This window comes from Heloderma suspectum, chromosome 1 (genome assembly GCF_057233095.1).
Source record: "Heloderma suspectum isolate Gila_16-S chromosome 1, 16-S_ref, whole genome shotgun sequence".
Lineage (NCBI taxonomy): Eukaryota > Metazoa > Chordata > Lepidosauria > Squamata > Helodermatidae > Heloderma > Heloderma suspectum.
This window is the reverse complement of record NC_139458.1, coordinates 152,697,880-152,714,404: the sequence shown is the minus strand read 5'-3', so window position 1 is coordinate 152,714,404 and position 16,525 is coordinate 152,697,880. Positions and strand designations below refer to the sequence as shown.

The 16,525-nt window shown below is 45.9% G+C and overlaps 1 protein-coding gene across 4 annotated transcripts in view; it reads right to left on the bottom strand.

The window, feature by feature from the left end:
- Positions 1-16,525, bottom strand: part of SLC15A2 (solute carrier family 15 member 2) — a 122,384-nt gene that overhangs the window by 75,883 nt on the left and 29,976 nt on the right. For all 4 annotated transcript variants that reach the window (XR_014784047.1, XM_084807333.1, XM_084807338.1 and 1 more), the window contains 2 exons: positions 5,296-5,386; positions 775-852 (listed from right to left, as the gene is read on the bottom strand). Coding sequence is in view for 3 of the 4 variants with exons in the window: in XM_084807333.1 (XP_084663459.1) it covers positions 775-852; positions 5,296-5,386 (169 nt within the window). In the remaining variant the exon portion in view is untranslated. The remainder of the gene's footprint in view (positions 1-774; positions 853-5,295; positions 5,387-16,525) is intronic.

The window sequence follows — 16,525 nt, the reverse complement described above, 5'->3', positions numbered from 1 at the left end:
TCCTCCCACCAGCATTCCTAGCTTAGATAGCAGTCCAGGGTGTGACAGAGCGCGGATAGCAGACTTGGTAGACGCGCAACGCCAACGCAGAGAGTGGCGCCAAATGGAGGGCGCAGAAAGGAGGCGTAGTGCCCGGTTGGCGCGCAAACAACGGCTGCGCCCAGAGGATCCAAGGGAAAAGGGGAGGGACTCTCCCTAGTCCTTAAGTTCAGGGGTCTGCCAGTAATTCCCTTTCAAACGGGGACCACCTGTTCCAACTTAGGGCATAGGTACTCTGCTGCTCAGATCTAGTTGCAAACGGTAGAGTTGTTAAGTTGTAAAAGAAGAATAAAGCTTTGAAAGAAATCCCTTTGTCTGTGTCTGGACTTGGCTACTGGATTAGACTGAGAGAGGCCTCCAAGGAGCCCTTGACACTTGGGAGCCACATCCTTTGAATTCTGCCTTATGTATATGGTAAGCTTGGATGTATAGGGGCAGGCACTGGTTATTCAGTAGCAAGGGAAATGCATTTCCTGTATACTAGGAGGTAGTTTTGCATTTGATTTTTAGTTCATAGGTTCCAAGACAGAACCTTGGCATTCAAACAGGTTCTGGGACTACTTGAACCATACATTCTGTCAAATCCAGACACACATTCTTGTGAAGAGGAATCAAACAGGGTGCCAGACTGATCCTCTGCTGTGGCCAATAGTACATAGTTTGTTAAGTAATACAGGATTGCAGAGGAGTAGATGGTAACACTGTCAATGTTTTGTTATATGACATTCTACTTACTGAGAGCTATGACCATCAGAGCAGCAGGAACACCAAACGCCAGAGCATAACAGTCTCCTCCAAAACACTTCACATCCCCTAAAATAATGAGAAACGGGGCTCTATTTCATCATTTTCAATGCTGACTTCCATCTCTTCCCTCTACCACCATAACATAAAAGAGTTAGAATTCATTTCACTTGAAGCCACTCAGCGTACAATGGTTTTTTCTCATTAGATTTGCATGCACTGAATCCGTCTTGTGAATCGCTCAGTTCATACACAAAATCAGGAAGCAGCATCTCTGGACACCGCCCATTTGCAAAGATTGTTCAGGATGTGTCATACTGGCCACATATTGAACCATTCACAAGGCCATTTTAGCACAAGTCCACTACGGGGGCAACTTGTGCAGATTTCAGCCCTGACAATCTGGTTATGTGAATCTGCATCTTGGACTATGTTTGCAACTCGTGGTCTCCCTTCTGTGAGTCTCACTGATAACACTAGCAGTGCTGGGCAGAGCAGTCCTAGCAGTTGGGCATGGGGTAAAACAAGTTCATGGTTGCATCACCATCATCATCATGAGAAAGAAAAGGAACTATGCACAGATCTACCCAAACTACATTCTCAGTATACCAGACAGGTTGTGTGAATTAGTCCCTTTTGTCAGGGCTGGTGGTCTGGAGGCAGAGTAGGCAACTGACCAGGCAGGGAATCAAATGAAGTCTGAAAGCAGCAAAGAGTTGCTCAGGCTAAGCTGCTAAGCCAGAGTCAGAGGCTTTATAAGAACAAATGGAATCCCATTGGTTCCTTGTGTCACCTGATCCCTGCTGAGCTGGTAGCTGCAATGTCACCCTTTGGCCTTCTATACTGGTGGCGCTGAAGCACAGCAGAGATCAGGCCAGCAGTTTATCGGCATCCCTCTGGTATCCACAGAGTAACTTGCCTGGGTTCAGCTGCCAGATTTCCTGGTTCAAGTCAGGCTACTGGATCCGTGTACCAAGCAGGACTCAAATGAACAACTTTTGAAAATGCAGTCAAGCTATGCAAGTCCTGAAGCACTAAACTGAGAAATGGAGTAGTAGGGCAGGTGTGTTGAACCTCTTTCAGCCTGAGAGCTGAATACCATTTTGGAGAAGCTCTTGGGGGCCACATTCCCGTGATGGACAGACAACAAGGGATAGGGTCAAAATGCCACCATTTTTAGCTTAAAGCCCTTCCTGCCAGAAACAGCATTTCAAGCTTTTAGAATAGGGAAAAAAACTGCACAAAAGCCAGGAAGCCACCAAATGTTCAGTAGTTGAGAGAAGCGGGGGGCCTGTGGAAGGGTGTGTGGCTGTTCTGGGGAACCCTGAAAGGCCGGAGGTTCTGCACCCCTAGATTAGGGAAACAAAATGTTGACACTGCTGGAAGATATCAAAATCTGAGCCAAAGCCACTAGGTGTGTGAACTACTGCCTTCAGGGACCTGGCCTACACAAAACGTAATGCTGCCCTTGTTCCAAAAGGCACCTTGCTCTGTTTATAAGAGCACTTGCCTAATGCCAATGCTGGGTGCATGGATATGGGTAGTATATGTGTGTGTGTGGAGAGGGGAAGCTACTCAGGCATCCAAACTGGGTGCCCAGGCTTACCTGGGCGGATGCTCAAGCCAGCACAGAATAAAAGACAGAAAGTAACCCCAGAGTCTAGGGGCATCTCTACACCAGCCTAAAATCCTGCATTTAAAACGGGGCTTTCTGCTTCCATTTTAAAGGCAGGAGCACAGCTGACTCCCTTTACACGAGCTTTCTTTCCCCCCTCCCCTTCCCCCCTCTTTCTCCCCGTATCTGAGTCTTCCATTATCTTTCATTGATCTCGCTCCTCTTCTTGCTGCTTTAACTCTTTTCACGGAGGAAACTCAAGCGGAACAGAACGAGGTAATTTGGTAGCTCATTATCTGCGATCTATTTAAACATACAACAAAGGGCATTTAGTGCAGGAGTCGCCCTGGAGGGTCACAGCAGGGTCACAGTGTCATGTACAGAGTCCGCAAACTTCCATGAAGGAGCAATCTCAATTGCAGGATAAAAGCTCCATGTGAAGGAGCCCTAGGGTGAGGAGCAAGGATACTGCCTTATCTTCGATCAGTGATCAGAGAAGGCAGGGGAAGCTGGCGGGCCAGATGGTAATGTGAGGTTGCCATGGGGCCGTGTTGTGCCCACAGGCCAAAGGTTCCCCATCCTGCCCTAGACACTTCAACCCAGCACTTGGTTCTGGCTCAAGGGTTATATATACCCACTGCAAATATTCCCAGAAAATCTGTTTGCAAAGCTGAGGTTTAACAACCTCCATCATGTATTCTGCACTGTGGAAAATGGGACCGAATGAAAACAAAATCCTTACACCCAAAGGATGAAATTTTCTGGGAAATTTTTTGATCATTATTACCATATAACATCTTTATCTGAAGTTCACAATGCTGTTTTTATACATGTGACTGAAGTTGGATTATTATTATTTTTCCAAGGGATTAGCTGAGAATTGACAGTGCAGGAAGCGTTCTGCTCCACGCCCGTGCTATTTCTGATATGCAGCTGGGGACGTTTGAAGCTGCTCAGGGCTCACAAAATTGCCAAGTGTCTAAGGAAATATGCTTCTTTTTCTTTTCAAGGAAGACTTTTAAGAACCAAAGATCCTCATTCCACTCCACACCATACCACAGTGTTTATTTGTCCTGGCAATAGCCTGTGTTGACATAAGATGCAGCATTTAAAAGAATTTGTTTTTTCACAAAATGTACTTGGCAGCAGCTGTTTTCAGTATTGACATAGGTAAATAGCTTGGCTTTCTGTGATGTAGTTTAGAGGAAATATAGAAGAAAAGAAGATTCCCCACACCCAGGTTTTAAAAACATGCACACTGCCACTTCCTTGATGACAGAAAAAGAACAGCACACACATCCAGCAGTGTCTTTGCTGCTGTATGAGGTAGTGTCGGTTCTAGTTTTGCCTGTTTTCATTCTTTGTCTGAGGGCTTGTGATACAACAACTTCGGTGAAGCTAAGCAGGTCTGGATTTGATCAGTGCCTTGATGGGAGACTGTCTAGGAATCCTGTACACTACCTTCCTAATGTCTATGGCAGTGTAAGTCTCACAGGTCATGCTGAGGCAATGCCAGTGAGCTTACAAAGGTCTGGGAGGGTGGCCAGGTGTTCTACTTTACAGCAGACAGTCTTCTACTTTGGAAAGCTGGCAGAGGACTGTCCTCTAGTTGAAGGTGTCCTTTATTTGATGGGCTGTCCAGCCCAAGTCTGCTATATAGTCAAAGAATCGTAAGATGGTGAAGCAGGTGGCCTTGATGTTTCCTGTCAACAGTTACCACCTGGACAGCAGGCTGAGCAGGCACAGAGGTCACCTGCTCAGTCTTCTTGACTATGGTGAGAAGTATTGTATTGCTATTTTAATTATAGTTATTATTTCTACATTTGCACCTACGCATATACATTTGCATATGCAAGTGTTATACAAATTGGTGTCCTCTTCTTTGATGATGCAATTCCTCTTTTTGGAAATGTGTAAATGGCCACCCTAAGACCTGGAAGCCTGTTCTCTCGCTCAGAGCCAGCATTAAGGGTAGGCATGGCTGGGCATCTGCTGAGGGCCCACACCTCAGCAGGGCCCCCCTGACAAGGGCCCCCTGGACTTGCTCCTCCTCTTCCCCCGTGGCAACCTGCTTGTTCACCTGCCTCTCACTCTGGCCCATGCAATGGTGTTGGTGAGAAGGAGGAGCAGGGGACACCAGTAGACAGCCGACATGCTCACTGGCTGTCAAGCAAGCAAGAGGCAGCAGTGATGACGAAAGAGGATGAGGAGCAGTAGCAGCCGTGACAATGCCCAGGAAGAGGCAGACTGACTGAGGGAGGGGGCCCACTCTTGCCCAAGGGCCCTCAAAAACCTGGCGCAGGCACTTCTCCCATCAGGTGCTGCCATTCAAGCTCCATTCCAATCGAGCTTCTTCTGGCTTTCTTGGAAGTTCACGTGACATCTTGCATACCTCTGTCACAATTCAGCATATTCCATCATGCTTCTGTCCTGATCCTAGCAACATTTCAGCTGTTTTCTGTGTGTTACCGTCCTGCTCCCTCTACCACATCGGGGAGTCAAAATATGAGACAAGGGCATGCAGGGGAAGGCATTGGGAAAAACAGAATTTTGGTGATGTTTTGATTGAAATGGGCCCTTGAAAGCCAAAAAAAAAAGCAGACTAAAAGCCTGTGCACATCTACAATGCTCCTGAGAGTTTCTAGGATGTAGAAGAGAAAGTGGCATTCTGATATTTTCCACATTATTTTCCCAGGCATATTCTGTATAACTGAAAAATTATAATGTCCTCTATTCAAGAATCAACAAGACATAATTACAATGGTCTGGTGACATCACTCCGAAGGAGCGTATAATTTTGTCATTCCAAATTTGAAGTCAGGAGGACCAAATTAGCTGAGGCGGTAGTATAGTCATGGTGTGTCTAATCCCCCTGATCATTTGAAATCAACACTGACCTCTCAGCACAGGAGTAATGAAAGTGGAGATCAAACTTCCCGCGTTAATGGATAGGTAAAAGACAGAGAAGAACTTGCTCCTTTCCTGGACCTAAAATGAGACAAGATAATATCACAGCTTTATAAAACACTACTTAGAAACCCGGCACTGGATTGTAAAAAGGACTCCATCAATTCCATTCCAGTATGAATTATACATTCATATTGATATTAAATAAAATGCAAGATTAAAATCAAGAGAAGATGTAGGTTCTTTCTCTATCCCCCCTCCCACATCTAAATGCATACGTAACTAGAAACTGCTCTTCTCTTTGTATGGCGAAGGGGAGGGGGAATTTGCAAACAGAGTAGTATTTACTTATTCAGAACATGCATTTTAACTGAGTCCCAATATAGCTTCCTTCGATCCAACCTGGCAGTTCTTGACAGCTCATTATGTCTAGACAATATTCTTCAAAAAAAATTAAATAAAAAAAGAAACATATTCATTATAAAAAAGACAAACCCAGAAACTGGCACCTCAGATAAGGGATTGTGTGGAAGAAGCTGGCAAAGTGCAAAGTCATTGGGAAGATATAATTGGGAAGATATAAATTATACCTCGGCCTTAAGTACACTTGCTTCATAGTATTGGTTGATTTATGGAACTTACGTACTTCTAAGGGTTGTGGTGGAGCAACTGCAGGCATGCTTGGACAATAGGGATTATCTATAGAGCCATTCCAGTCTGGGTTTTGATCTGGTTACGGGACCAAATCAGCCTTGGTTGCCCTGATGGATGGCCTTTATTGGGAGAGGGACAAGAGGAGTGTGATCCTGTTAATTTCGCTCGATTTCTCATTGACCATGGTATTCTCCTGGATCGACTCCATGAGCTGGGTATTGGTGGCACTGTGTTACAGTGGTTCCAGTCTTACCTGCAGGGTTGATTTCAGAGAGTAACATTGGCTGACCATTCCTCAGCCTCTTGGCAATTGACCTATGAAGATACCACAGAGTATCTTGTCTCCAATGTTGTTCAACATCCATATGAAGCTGCTGGGAGTGGTCATTAGGGGATTTGGGGCCAAATGCCATCAGTATGCTGATGACACACAGCTCTATCTCCCTGTGACATCTGAGTCAGGAGAGGCTGTGCAAGACCTGAATCAGTGCCTAGACTCAGTGATGGACTGGATGAGGGCCAATAAACTGAAGCTGAATCCTGGCAAGATGGAAGCCCTGTGGGTGAGTGATTCCCAAGTCTGGGAGATAGTCTAATTGCCTGTTCTGGATGGGGTTGCACTCCCTCTGAAAGATCGGGTTTGTAGTCTGGAGGGGCTGTGGCTCAGTAGTAGAGCACCTGCTTTGCATGGAGAAGGTCCCAGGTTTGATCCCAGGTATCTCCAGGTAGGGCAGGAAGAATGCTGGCCTGAAACAGTGGAGAGCTGCTGCCAGTCAGTGCTGACGATACTGGGTTAGATGGACTGATGGTCTGATACAGTATAAGGCCGCTTCCTATGTTCTATAGGGGTACTCCTTGATCCATCACTGTTGCTGGAGCCCAAGTGGCCATTGTGGCTCGGAATGCCTTCTACCAGCTTCAACTGGTATGCCAGCTACAGCATCTCCTGGACAGGGATAGCTTGGCCATGGTGGTACAGGTGCCAGTAACCTCAAGACTGGATTACTGCAGTGCATTCTGTGTGGGGCTGCCCTTAAGGCTGCTCCGGAAGCTGGAGCTAGTGCAGAATGCAGCAGCTCAGCTATTGTCGGGAGCTGCCTCTTCCCAGCATGTAACTCCTTTGCTGAGGGAACTGCACTGGCTGCCTATTCACTTCTGGGCCAAGTTTAAGGTTTTAGTACTAGTGTACAAAGCCCAAAACAACTTGGGACCAGGATACCTGAGAGAGCGCCTTCTCCCTTATGAACCTGCCCAGTCACTGAGGTTTTCAGAGGGCTTGCTCCTGGTGGTTCCACATGGACCTATAGCCTGGTTGGAGTCCACCCGGAGAAGAGCCTTTGGTGTGGTGGCCCCCTTTCTGTGGAACTCCCTCCTGTGGAGACCAGGCAGGCACCAACATTGTGTTGTTCTTGGTGCCTGCTGACACCATATTTATTTCAAGAAGACTTCCCTGACTGGCCAGTCACGGTTTTTGGTATTCTGTTTTTTTAAAACTTTTAATATGGTGTTTTCTTCTTGTTAACTTTATTGTTCACCACTCCAGAATCTGTTTAGATATGCAGTGGTATATAATTGTTACAAGTAAGTAAGGGAGCAATCCTATGGCCACTAGACACAGTCTACAGGGCCATAGGATTTTTCGGTTTCTGGGAACCCTGGCTCCAACCTCAGAGTCAGTTCCCAGAAATTGCGCTCCCTGCCCCCACCCCTGCCCCTTGTAGCTGACATGGTTCTCTCCACGTCAGCTGCATCTCTGTGCTCAGAAACAGAGCGCAGAAAAAGGGGAAAGGGGGAGGTCCCGGGGGCGGGGAGGAGACCGCAGAAGCTACATTAGGCAGTTCCCTGTGTGCCATGCAGCCTCCCCGCCGCCCCCGAAGGCACAGCTAGACATACAAAAGTACCCATGCTCCAGCCGCCCTGCACTGGATATTCAGCAACCTCTGGCTTCAGAGGTTACTATCTCAAAAGGATTGCGCCCTAAGTAAGTAAGTAAAAAATAAAGGGTTAAAAAATATCCTTGCTAGACTAATTCAAGAGGCAGTTAATTTTTGCTTATGCACCAGGATCAATGAAATGTAGGTGTTGCTCTGTCTGTCTGTCAGTCAATCAGTCAGTCTCTCTCTCTCTCTCTCTTTCTTTCTCTCTCTCTCTCTTGTGTACACCTGTTCAGAGTTCCAGACTCTTCAGAAGGATTCTCTCTTCCATGTTACTCACTCTATTTCTCCCCCCACCCCCATTAAGGTGGCGTTCTGTCCCACAAAGCACACTTAGTCCCCACTGGGTGGTTGTGGGGGTGTCCCCATTAGGGTTTTCCTCTTATGAAAGAACTGTACTTCTGAAAAGCTTGATACTTGGTACACTGAGAGCCAGTGTGGTGTCATGGCTAGAGTGCTGGACTGGGAGCCAGGAGAGGATAAAATGGAGAGGAGGAGGAGGATAATGTATGCTGCCTTGGGTTCCTTGCAAGAGGAAAAAAGGCGGGATATAAATGCAATAAATAAATAAATAAATACTTCCCTAAGCCTGCCCATATCTCATCCCTTTTATGCATGAATGGTGCCATTCTGGCTACATAAAAATCCACACTCAGAGAATAAGTTTGCTATTAATAGATAGGATTATATGGGTGGCTGTCCTTCCCTTCCCTTTCTTAATTGTGTTCAGGATCAGATCTAGAAACATCAGGATGCAATAGATGAAAAAGATTTGTGCAGAAGAACTGGGCTGTGTTTCAACGACAACGGAAGGATGAAGCAAATGAAGGAATACTGGAATTTTCCATGGAATCGGCATGGCTCTGCGCAGGGCACCACGAAGGACTGCACTGCACCATTATAAGTCGCTGACACAAACATACTTCTGGGTGGGATGGGGGGATTGAAAGTGAATGTCATCAGACTGGCAGGGGCTGCTCAACCAATAAGAGAGGATCCCCCCTCCAGGCTCTACTGCCCTTTCTCCTGCCTCCCTGGTTAGGCGATGATGCAAGGATTGAAGCTGGCATTAATTACTCCTGTAAAGCCTTGAACCAAACAGCAGAGACACACAGCTTTGAAAACAGTGCTTCACAGCCGTTGGCGGAGTTACTATGCCTTTCACCAGATGAATACATGATGTACCCTGGGTGTACTTAGTGTTTTTGGCTTAATGGCAATCTCAGTAAATTCAGGAACAAGCCGCAGTGACCGCAGTGGGAGTTCCTTCTGAGTAGACTTCCCAGACCTATGCCTGATTCTGCCCATTTTTTTCCCTTTCCCTATAAATAGTGGGCTTCCGCATTAGCAGGCACCTCTGAATAAGAGCGCAAACGTGTGATACTTCACTTTCGAGAACAAGCGTCATTGACTACAAAAGGAGTTAGCAGGATCCCCTGAACTAATGTGCTATCGTGCGATAGCACTATCACACAAAAGCACAAATGCATGTTAGTGCTATTTTGCAATGGAGTGATAGCAAGATACTGACATAGGAGGTATGTGTATTGATGGAAGACATGTGCAATAGTGTTATAATGAGATAGTGGGAGAGGTGCTGCTGGAGAACTGGGGCTGTTTTCACTGTGGAGTGATAGTGATGCCTTCTACATGCGCAACTGAGGATTCTGCAGTAACTACCTCTAGAACTGTGACCTGGCTGGGAACTTTTATATATATATATATATATATATATATATACATATATGTGTGTGTGTGTGTGCGCGCGCGCGTGCGTGTGTGTGTGTATATATATATATATATATATATATATACATACATATATATATATATGCACACCTCTCCCCATGGCTCTTTTAGTAGTGTAAGCCTTAGCCCCTGATAGAGTAACGGCTTTAAATGTCCAACACTGATACAGTTGGTGGCTGGTGAATGGGGAGTGCTTATTTCTGGTTCGCAATATAGCGCTAAAGCGCTGTTTTGGTTTAATCCTTTACTTTTTTTAAAAAAAGAACTCTGGTGGCCAGTGGGGAAATGGTGGAAACATGAGAGAAATGCAGGCGGGGAAAACATTGGGGAAACACCCCTTGTCCGGGGTCATGGTGAAAGGCACACCTCTGAGTAGGGCTAACACACTGGAGTAAATGCGGAGGGTTGGTGTACATCACAAAAGAAGCTCAGACAAGCCGAATTAAGGAAAAGAATTGGACTATAAGCCGCCTCAGGAAATCCGGTTTTTCCACTATAAGCTCTGGGGTGGATGCTGGATGGCCACAACATCATGTATCCCTAATGACCTCCATACTCAGCCAGTTTGGAGTAAATCACTCATGAAAACAGGTCCCTGGTCTTGCACCAATAAGAACACAAGATGACTCATGCTGGATAAGATGAAGGGTCCATTAGTCCAGCATTCTGTTCACATAGTGGCCAACCAGCTGCCTGTGGGAAACCCACAATAGGACATGAATGCAATAGTACCCTGCCACTCATGTTGTCCAGCCACTGGTATTGAGAGGCATACTGCCTCTGATACTGGAGGTAGCATATTGTCATCAAGACTAGTAGCCATCAGTAGGCTAGCCTTGTCCAGATTTTCATGAGGCAGCAGCTTGGGTTCATGATCATATGGACTTAACTGAGCAGCTGGCCAACTTTCACAGCATACAGACGTTGGCCTGATATTTAAATTCATTTTTAGGCATTCCAAAATGAGCTGGAGAAACCACGCAGAGTTTTGTGGCTGCTCCTATTCATTAATTGAAGCACAGCTCAAAATAAGCCTTGAAAATCAAGAGCGATTGTGCTCCAGTCATCCAGCTCAGGGAATTAGAATCAGGCAAGGGGTGACAAGTACCCAGGTAAGAGGCCAAAGATTCAGATTTCACAATCACTTCTTTAATTGCGGATGACAGAGCAGAGGAAGGGGTTGCCATGGAAAGAAAAGAATTCAGACTCAAGGCTTGCCTGAGAGCCCTGGCCAGTTTACAGCTATTCAAGCTGTACTGCATGCATGAACTTTGAGGGTGACAAAAATGACAGGCAGACCCAGTTCCCTTTGTACCAGGCACAAGGTGATTCCTACATAACTATTGCACGAGGAAGGTGGTGAGAGGGATGGCAATATTTGTAAACATCTGCTTCTCTAGAAATTGTACATGTCCTCCAGGGGCTATTTAATGTATAGCAAGGGACAGAATTATTATACAATAATGACAAGTGGCTCCAAGGTTATCCTTTTCATGTGCAGGAGTATCTTCTGGGGTGCTTCCATATGAGGCTTTCATCATGCAATTGCCCTGCCTCATTCACAGAGATGTACAAGTGGTCCAGACAATGTCATCTTCATCTTGTACCCTCCTGTGTTTTCCTTACTGCTTCTTCCATCTTTTTTCTTTCCACCAAAAATCAGTTATGGAGGAAAAGGGCGGAAGAGCTCCACAATGTCTTTTGATCAGTACTGCTAGGAGCCCTGTGTCAAGAACAGGGCTAGGCAACCTTTTTGGGCCTGTGGGCACATTTGGTCATTTGAAAAACTGTCTTGGGCATCACCACAAAATGGGCACATAGCAGATAAAAGGATCAGCCTGCAGCCATCTGCCGTCTCTAAGCCCCACACGTGGCCCAGAGGCACTCATGGGAAAAGAAAATGGGAGCAGCTGGAGGCCCTCACTTTGCCCTGAAGCAATCCCAGCAGCCAGTTAGAAATGTGGTTATTAAAAAGAAAACAAATCAAAAGTAGGAGGGGTCGGGGATCTCGCCAGGTGCCAGGGAAGGTGTCAAAGGGAGCACTGATGCCCATGGACACCACATTGCCTGCCACTGGTCAAGAAGCAGCCCAAGATTGTTCAAAAGCAGACCGTGATAATCAGTAGGGGCTGATGGCTCCACTTTTGGTGGGGCTGTGAATCTGGTTTTCAGTCAGAACCAGCCCTAAACAACTTGGGACCAGGATACCTGAGGGAGCACCTCCTTTTTTACCAACCTGCCCAGTCACTGAGGTCATCAGAGGGCATGTTCCTGGTGGTTCCACATGGACCCATGGCCCAGTTGGAGTCCACCAGGAAAAGAGCCTTCAGTGTGGTGGGCCCCGTCCTGTGGAAGTCCCTGCCTTTAGAGGTCAGGCAGGCGCCAACATTGTGTTCCTTCCAGCACCTCCTGAAGACGTTGTTATTTCAAGAGGCCTTCCTTGCATGACCAGCCGTGGTTTGTTAAATCCCACTTTATTGGGGTTTGTCTTTTTAAAAAAAACATTTTAACTCTTTTAACCTGCTGTTTTATTCTTTTACCATGTTGTTCACCGCTCCGAAATCTTCTAATGTGGAGCGGTATATAAATATTCTAAATAAATAAATAAACTCTGAAGGAGCTATCCAAGGTGCTGAACCCTATTCCCCCAAAATGGTTTGGCACCTTGGATAGCTCTTTTAGAGTTCTGGCTGGTTCTGACTGAAACCCAGAATGGATTCGCAGCCCCACTGAATTTGGAGCCACCAGCTTCCACTGGTGCTAATGAAGCAATGGAATGCAATGGATGAAGGAGTACATGTTGAAGATCATAAACATTTAAGGCTACATTTGCACAGAACATTATCTGAGGCTGGGATGCATCCTGTCAATAAATCCACCCCATTCAAGTCTCAAAGCATGTGTCTCCACCTTGCTCTGCCCACCACTGTCTTTGCTACAGATGTGCAGATTTGTAGTGGCAAGAGGGCACATGTAGGACCAGCCAGAATGGTGAATGTATAGCTTCTTTAAAAGGATGTGCACTGCTCTTTTATGCATGCAAAGATAATACATGAATAAATGTAATGTGAGCCCAGCTTGAGACAATCTGCAGCACAAATAAGTAAATATCATTAGCCCATTGGGGAAAATGGAAGGGGTGACAGTCTCAGTGATTTACACAGTAAATTGAGATAGAATCAGAAAGCAAAGACAGAATTTCTAATTCCTATTCTTCAAGATGCAAACTAGGCTTTGTATGTATGAAGATACAGTGTTTTTTTTTAAATTTATACACCAAAAAGAATTACGGTATTCATAATGGGCTAACAAACTAAAAGCCACTTGTAATTTTAAAATGGTTTGGGTTGTATTAATGCACACTTATTTCGATACAATGGTCTAAATAGCTACGGGACCTTGGTCATGCCGCTCAACTCGCTGAATAAAAGAAAATCTTCTCCATGAAAACAACAACTACAAAGAAGGGGATGCATGTTCATACCATGACCTGAATCAGCTAATCATCAATTATATAGGTAGTTGCCAATACCTAGTTGCTCAGCCTCACACATTAATCCTGATCTTTGTAGCAATGGCAAGAGAACTACAGAGAGAGAGAGAGAAGAGAAGAGAAGAGAAGAGAAGAGAAGAGAAGAGAAGAGAAGAGAAGAGGGCTATTCCATCCTTTCTCCAATTTGGGGGCCTACAGATGTTTTGGACTATGTCAGCATAGGCAATGGTCAGGGGTGATGGGGCTTATAGTGAAAAACATCTGGAAGCCACCAAGGTCCCATCTACACCTGGTTTTTCCCCTGGGGTGGGTGCGACTTGAGGTCCCACAGCACAGATGATGCACTTGCCACTTTACAGCCTTCTGTGGTTTCCTCCCGGAAACTGTGGATCTCTGAGGTAGCATTTTGCTGCGATTTGGGGGGATTGCTGCGGGTTTCCCCATGGATGCGGGCCGTCTGTCCTTTCCCCGAACTGACTTTGCATTTTCTGGTGGGCGTGTTGTAGGCATGTGTAGTGCTTGCATTGCTCTGTGATGCCCCTTTACTCCCCCCATCCCTTTGCAGCTGCGCAGTTACAGAGACACAGAGAAGCATTTTCAGTTATTTAATCACACTTTCACGCAGCTCTGTATATTCGCAATGGTTGCTTTCAGACTCAGTGCCCAAGGGCCGGGGGGGGGGGGTCTTGGGGGAGGATCATCTTAGCTCCAGCCACCATTTTGGAGTGATGGATAGGCACATACTGCTCACGCTTGTGAGCACAAACCATCACGAGAGTCTTGGGCTGGGGAACTGACAAACAGATGGCATGGAAATGACGGAGCACAAAACAACCAATTTTTAACTAATGAGGGAGGGAAAGACACAACAGAACCCCTAAAATACAAAACAGCCAATGAACTGTTGCACCCCCATGCTCACGGGACCGCACAGCCGTGCATTTAAGAATAATGGCAAAAAAAATGGCACTGCAAGTCTGTTAGGAAAACCTGCAGTAAATCGCAAGTGTATCGCAGGGCATGCTGATTCGAAGCCGCATTGCTGTGCAGTTGCGATGGGTGGGTGTCAGGGTGGAAACTGAGCCCATAGAGCTCCAGAGCAGTTCTGATTCTGAGGGGGAACAGCAATCTGTGGGAGAGGAGCTCACTCATCTCTCACAAGCACAGCAGCTGGCAGAGATTCCTCCTGCCAGCATTCCTGGGATAGATAGTGACCTTGGCAGTGAGAGAGCACTGGAGGGGGGCTTGCTGGATGCTCGGCGTAGACGCAGGGAGTGACGACAGATGGAGGGTGCCGAAAGGAGGCGTACCGCTCATTTGGCACTCAAACAACAGTCGTGTCCCGAGGACCCAAGGGAAAGAGGGAGGATCTCTCCATAGCCTATAAGTTCAGAGTCTTCCTGTGGTTCCCCTTCAAATGGGGACCAACTGTCTTACCTGGAGCTTAGGCTATCTTTCCCCAGTGCTGTTCCTTGCTTAGTCGCTAGTGATTAGTATCTGAAAGAGTCATAAAGTAATAAAGGAATAAAGCCTCTGAAATAATCCTCATCGTCTGTGTCCTGAGTTGTCTATTGGAGGGGACTGCAAGAGGCAGCTAGGGCACTCCTGACAGCGGGGGATGAAAGTGGTGCCATGTAGATGGGGCCCAAGTTGGAGTAGACTAGGCTATACTTATCAGCACATACACAGCTAAGCATAAATGGAAGTTGTGGACTGTTCCTTAATAACTTCCAACTTATTTAGCATTCTCATTACAACTCAGTAGCAACCCAGAATAGAGGCATGCCTTAAGAGGAAAGACTATTGAGAACATACATAATTCTTGAACTGGACTGTGGACAGTTAACCTTGTGGATGTTACAATCATGCAGGATTAAATGCAACTATAATACAGTGAAAAATCATATAAAAGAACCACTTTGAAAGGAAATCAATACTGCACCATTGAGTTGCATCCGCACCAGTGAATCCAAACAGAAATCAATTGTCTTTCATTAGTTTATAGTAAGTATAAGTATATTTAGAAGAGAGTTGCAGAGAAAAGCCCAGATCTTCATCAAGCTGCGAACAGGGGGCCATGCTGTAGGAAATCTGAAAACCTGGCCTGATCTTGGAGACATTTAATCAGGTGTGGATTATCTGGTCCATCACCAGGCTACACAACCTATTTTCCAGGAAACAACTGAGATTTTGTAGGTAGCATTAGTTTGTGTCCCACATGTGTCCCACATGCAAATTAATTTCATCTTCATAGTTGCTGATAAAAACAGGACTAGATCTCCACTGATCAAATAAGCTTATTTTTATCAGTAATATTTCATGGGGGAAACACAGCAGATCTTTAGGTACAGCTGAGTTGGTAAAACATTGACGGATCGCCTGGTCCCATATGAACCTGCCCAACTGCTAGGATCTTCAGAGGCCCTGCTTCATCTTCTGAGGTGAGGAGGAGAGCAAGATGAGACAGTGTCCAGTCACAGTGCCTTGCCTTTGAAATTCCTTCCCCCTGTCTGTCTGCCAGGCTCCTTCTCTGATGATTTTTAGAAAGAAATTGATGATGCTTTTGTTATTTTTAGCTTCTAACAGGGTTTCATGTTGCTGCTGCTGCAACTGAATGGATTTTGCTACTTTTTTGTTATTAATTTCAACTGTTTTATATTGATGACTTTATGTTTTACATAGCTCTCCCTGGAATCCTTGTGATGAAAAGATATGATGTAGATATTTCAGAACAACAACCACAACAATATAATGCCCCAATAGTCTTTCATTTCTGAATGTCAAAGGAAATGGAAAAGAAGTACCCTAGCAGCACACGCCTAACCCACAGATCAGCTGGGGGGTGGGTTCTAGGATGGGGTGGAGGTACCCTCCTGCTGGTGAAGGGGAACTCCACCAACAGGGGGGTACGACCTCCCACAGGCAGCCATGTTACACCGTGGAAAGTTCTGTGAATGTCACTCTATTGCCAGTGGTATTTTTGCTGGCAGGAGGCCCCTGGTGGAGGTTCTGTGGGCAAGGGCGGCTGAATCCTAAGCTCTTCCACTCCTCTGAGAGGTCCCAGGATCCGGCCCTCAGCCATGCCAGCCTTTTGAAATTTAAACAAATTAATCAAGACCCCCAGCTTAAAAATAACCTGGGAAAAACCCACACCACCCTGCCCAGCAATAACTGGCAGGGCTTTGGAAGTGACAGACAATCCGCCACGTTGCTCTGCTTCCCACACCCAACTTTGGAGTGTTCTGCCTGATTCACAACAACTCCATTGCTGTTTCATATCCTGAAGAAATCAACCTCTGAGCATATAATAAACAGCTCCACAAAAAAGACTTGGGATTTGAAGGGTAAGCATATTGTTTGAAGTCAAAAGGCTGACTGCACAGTAGAAGT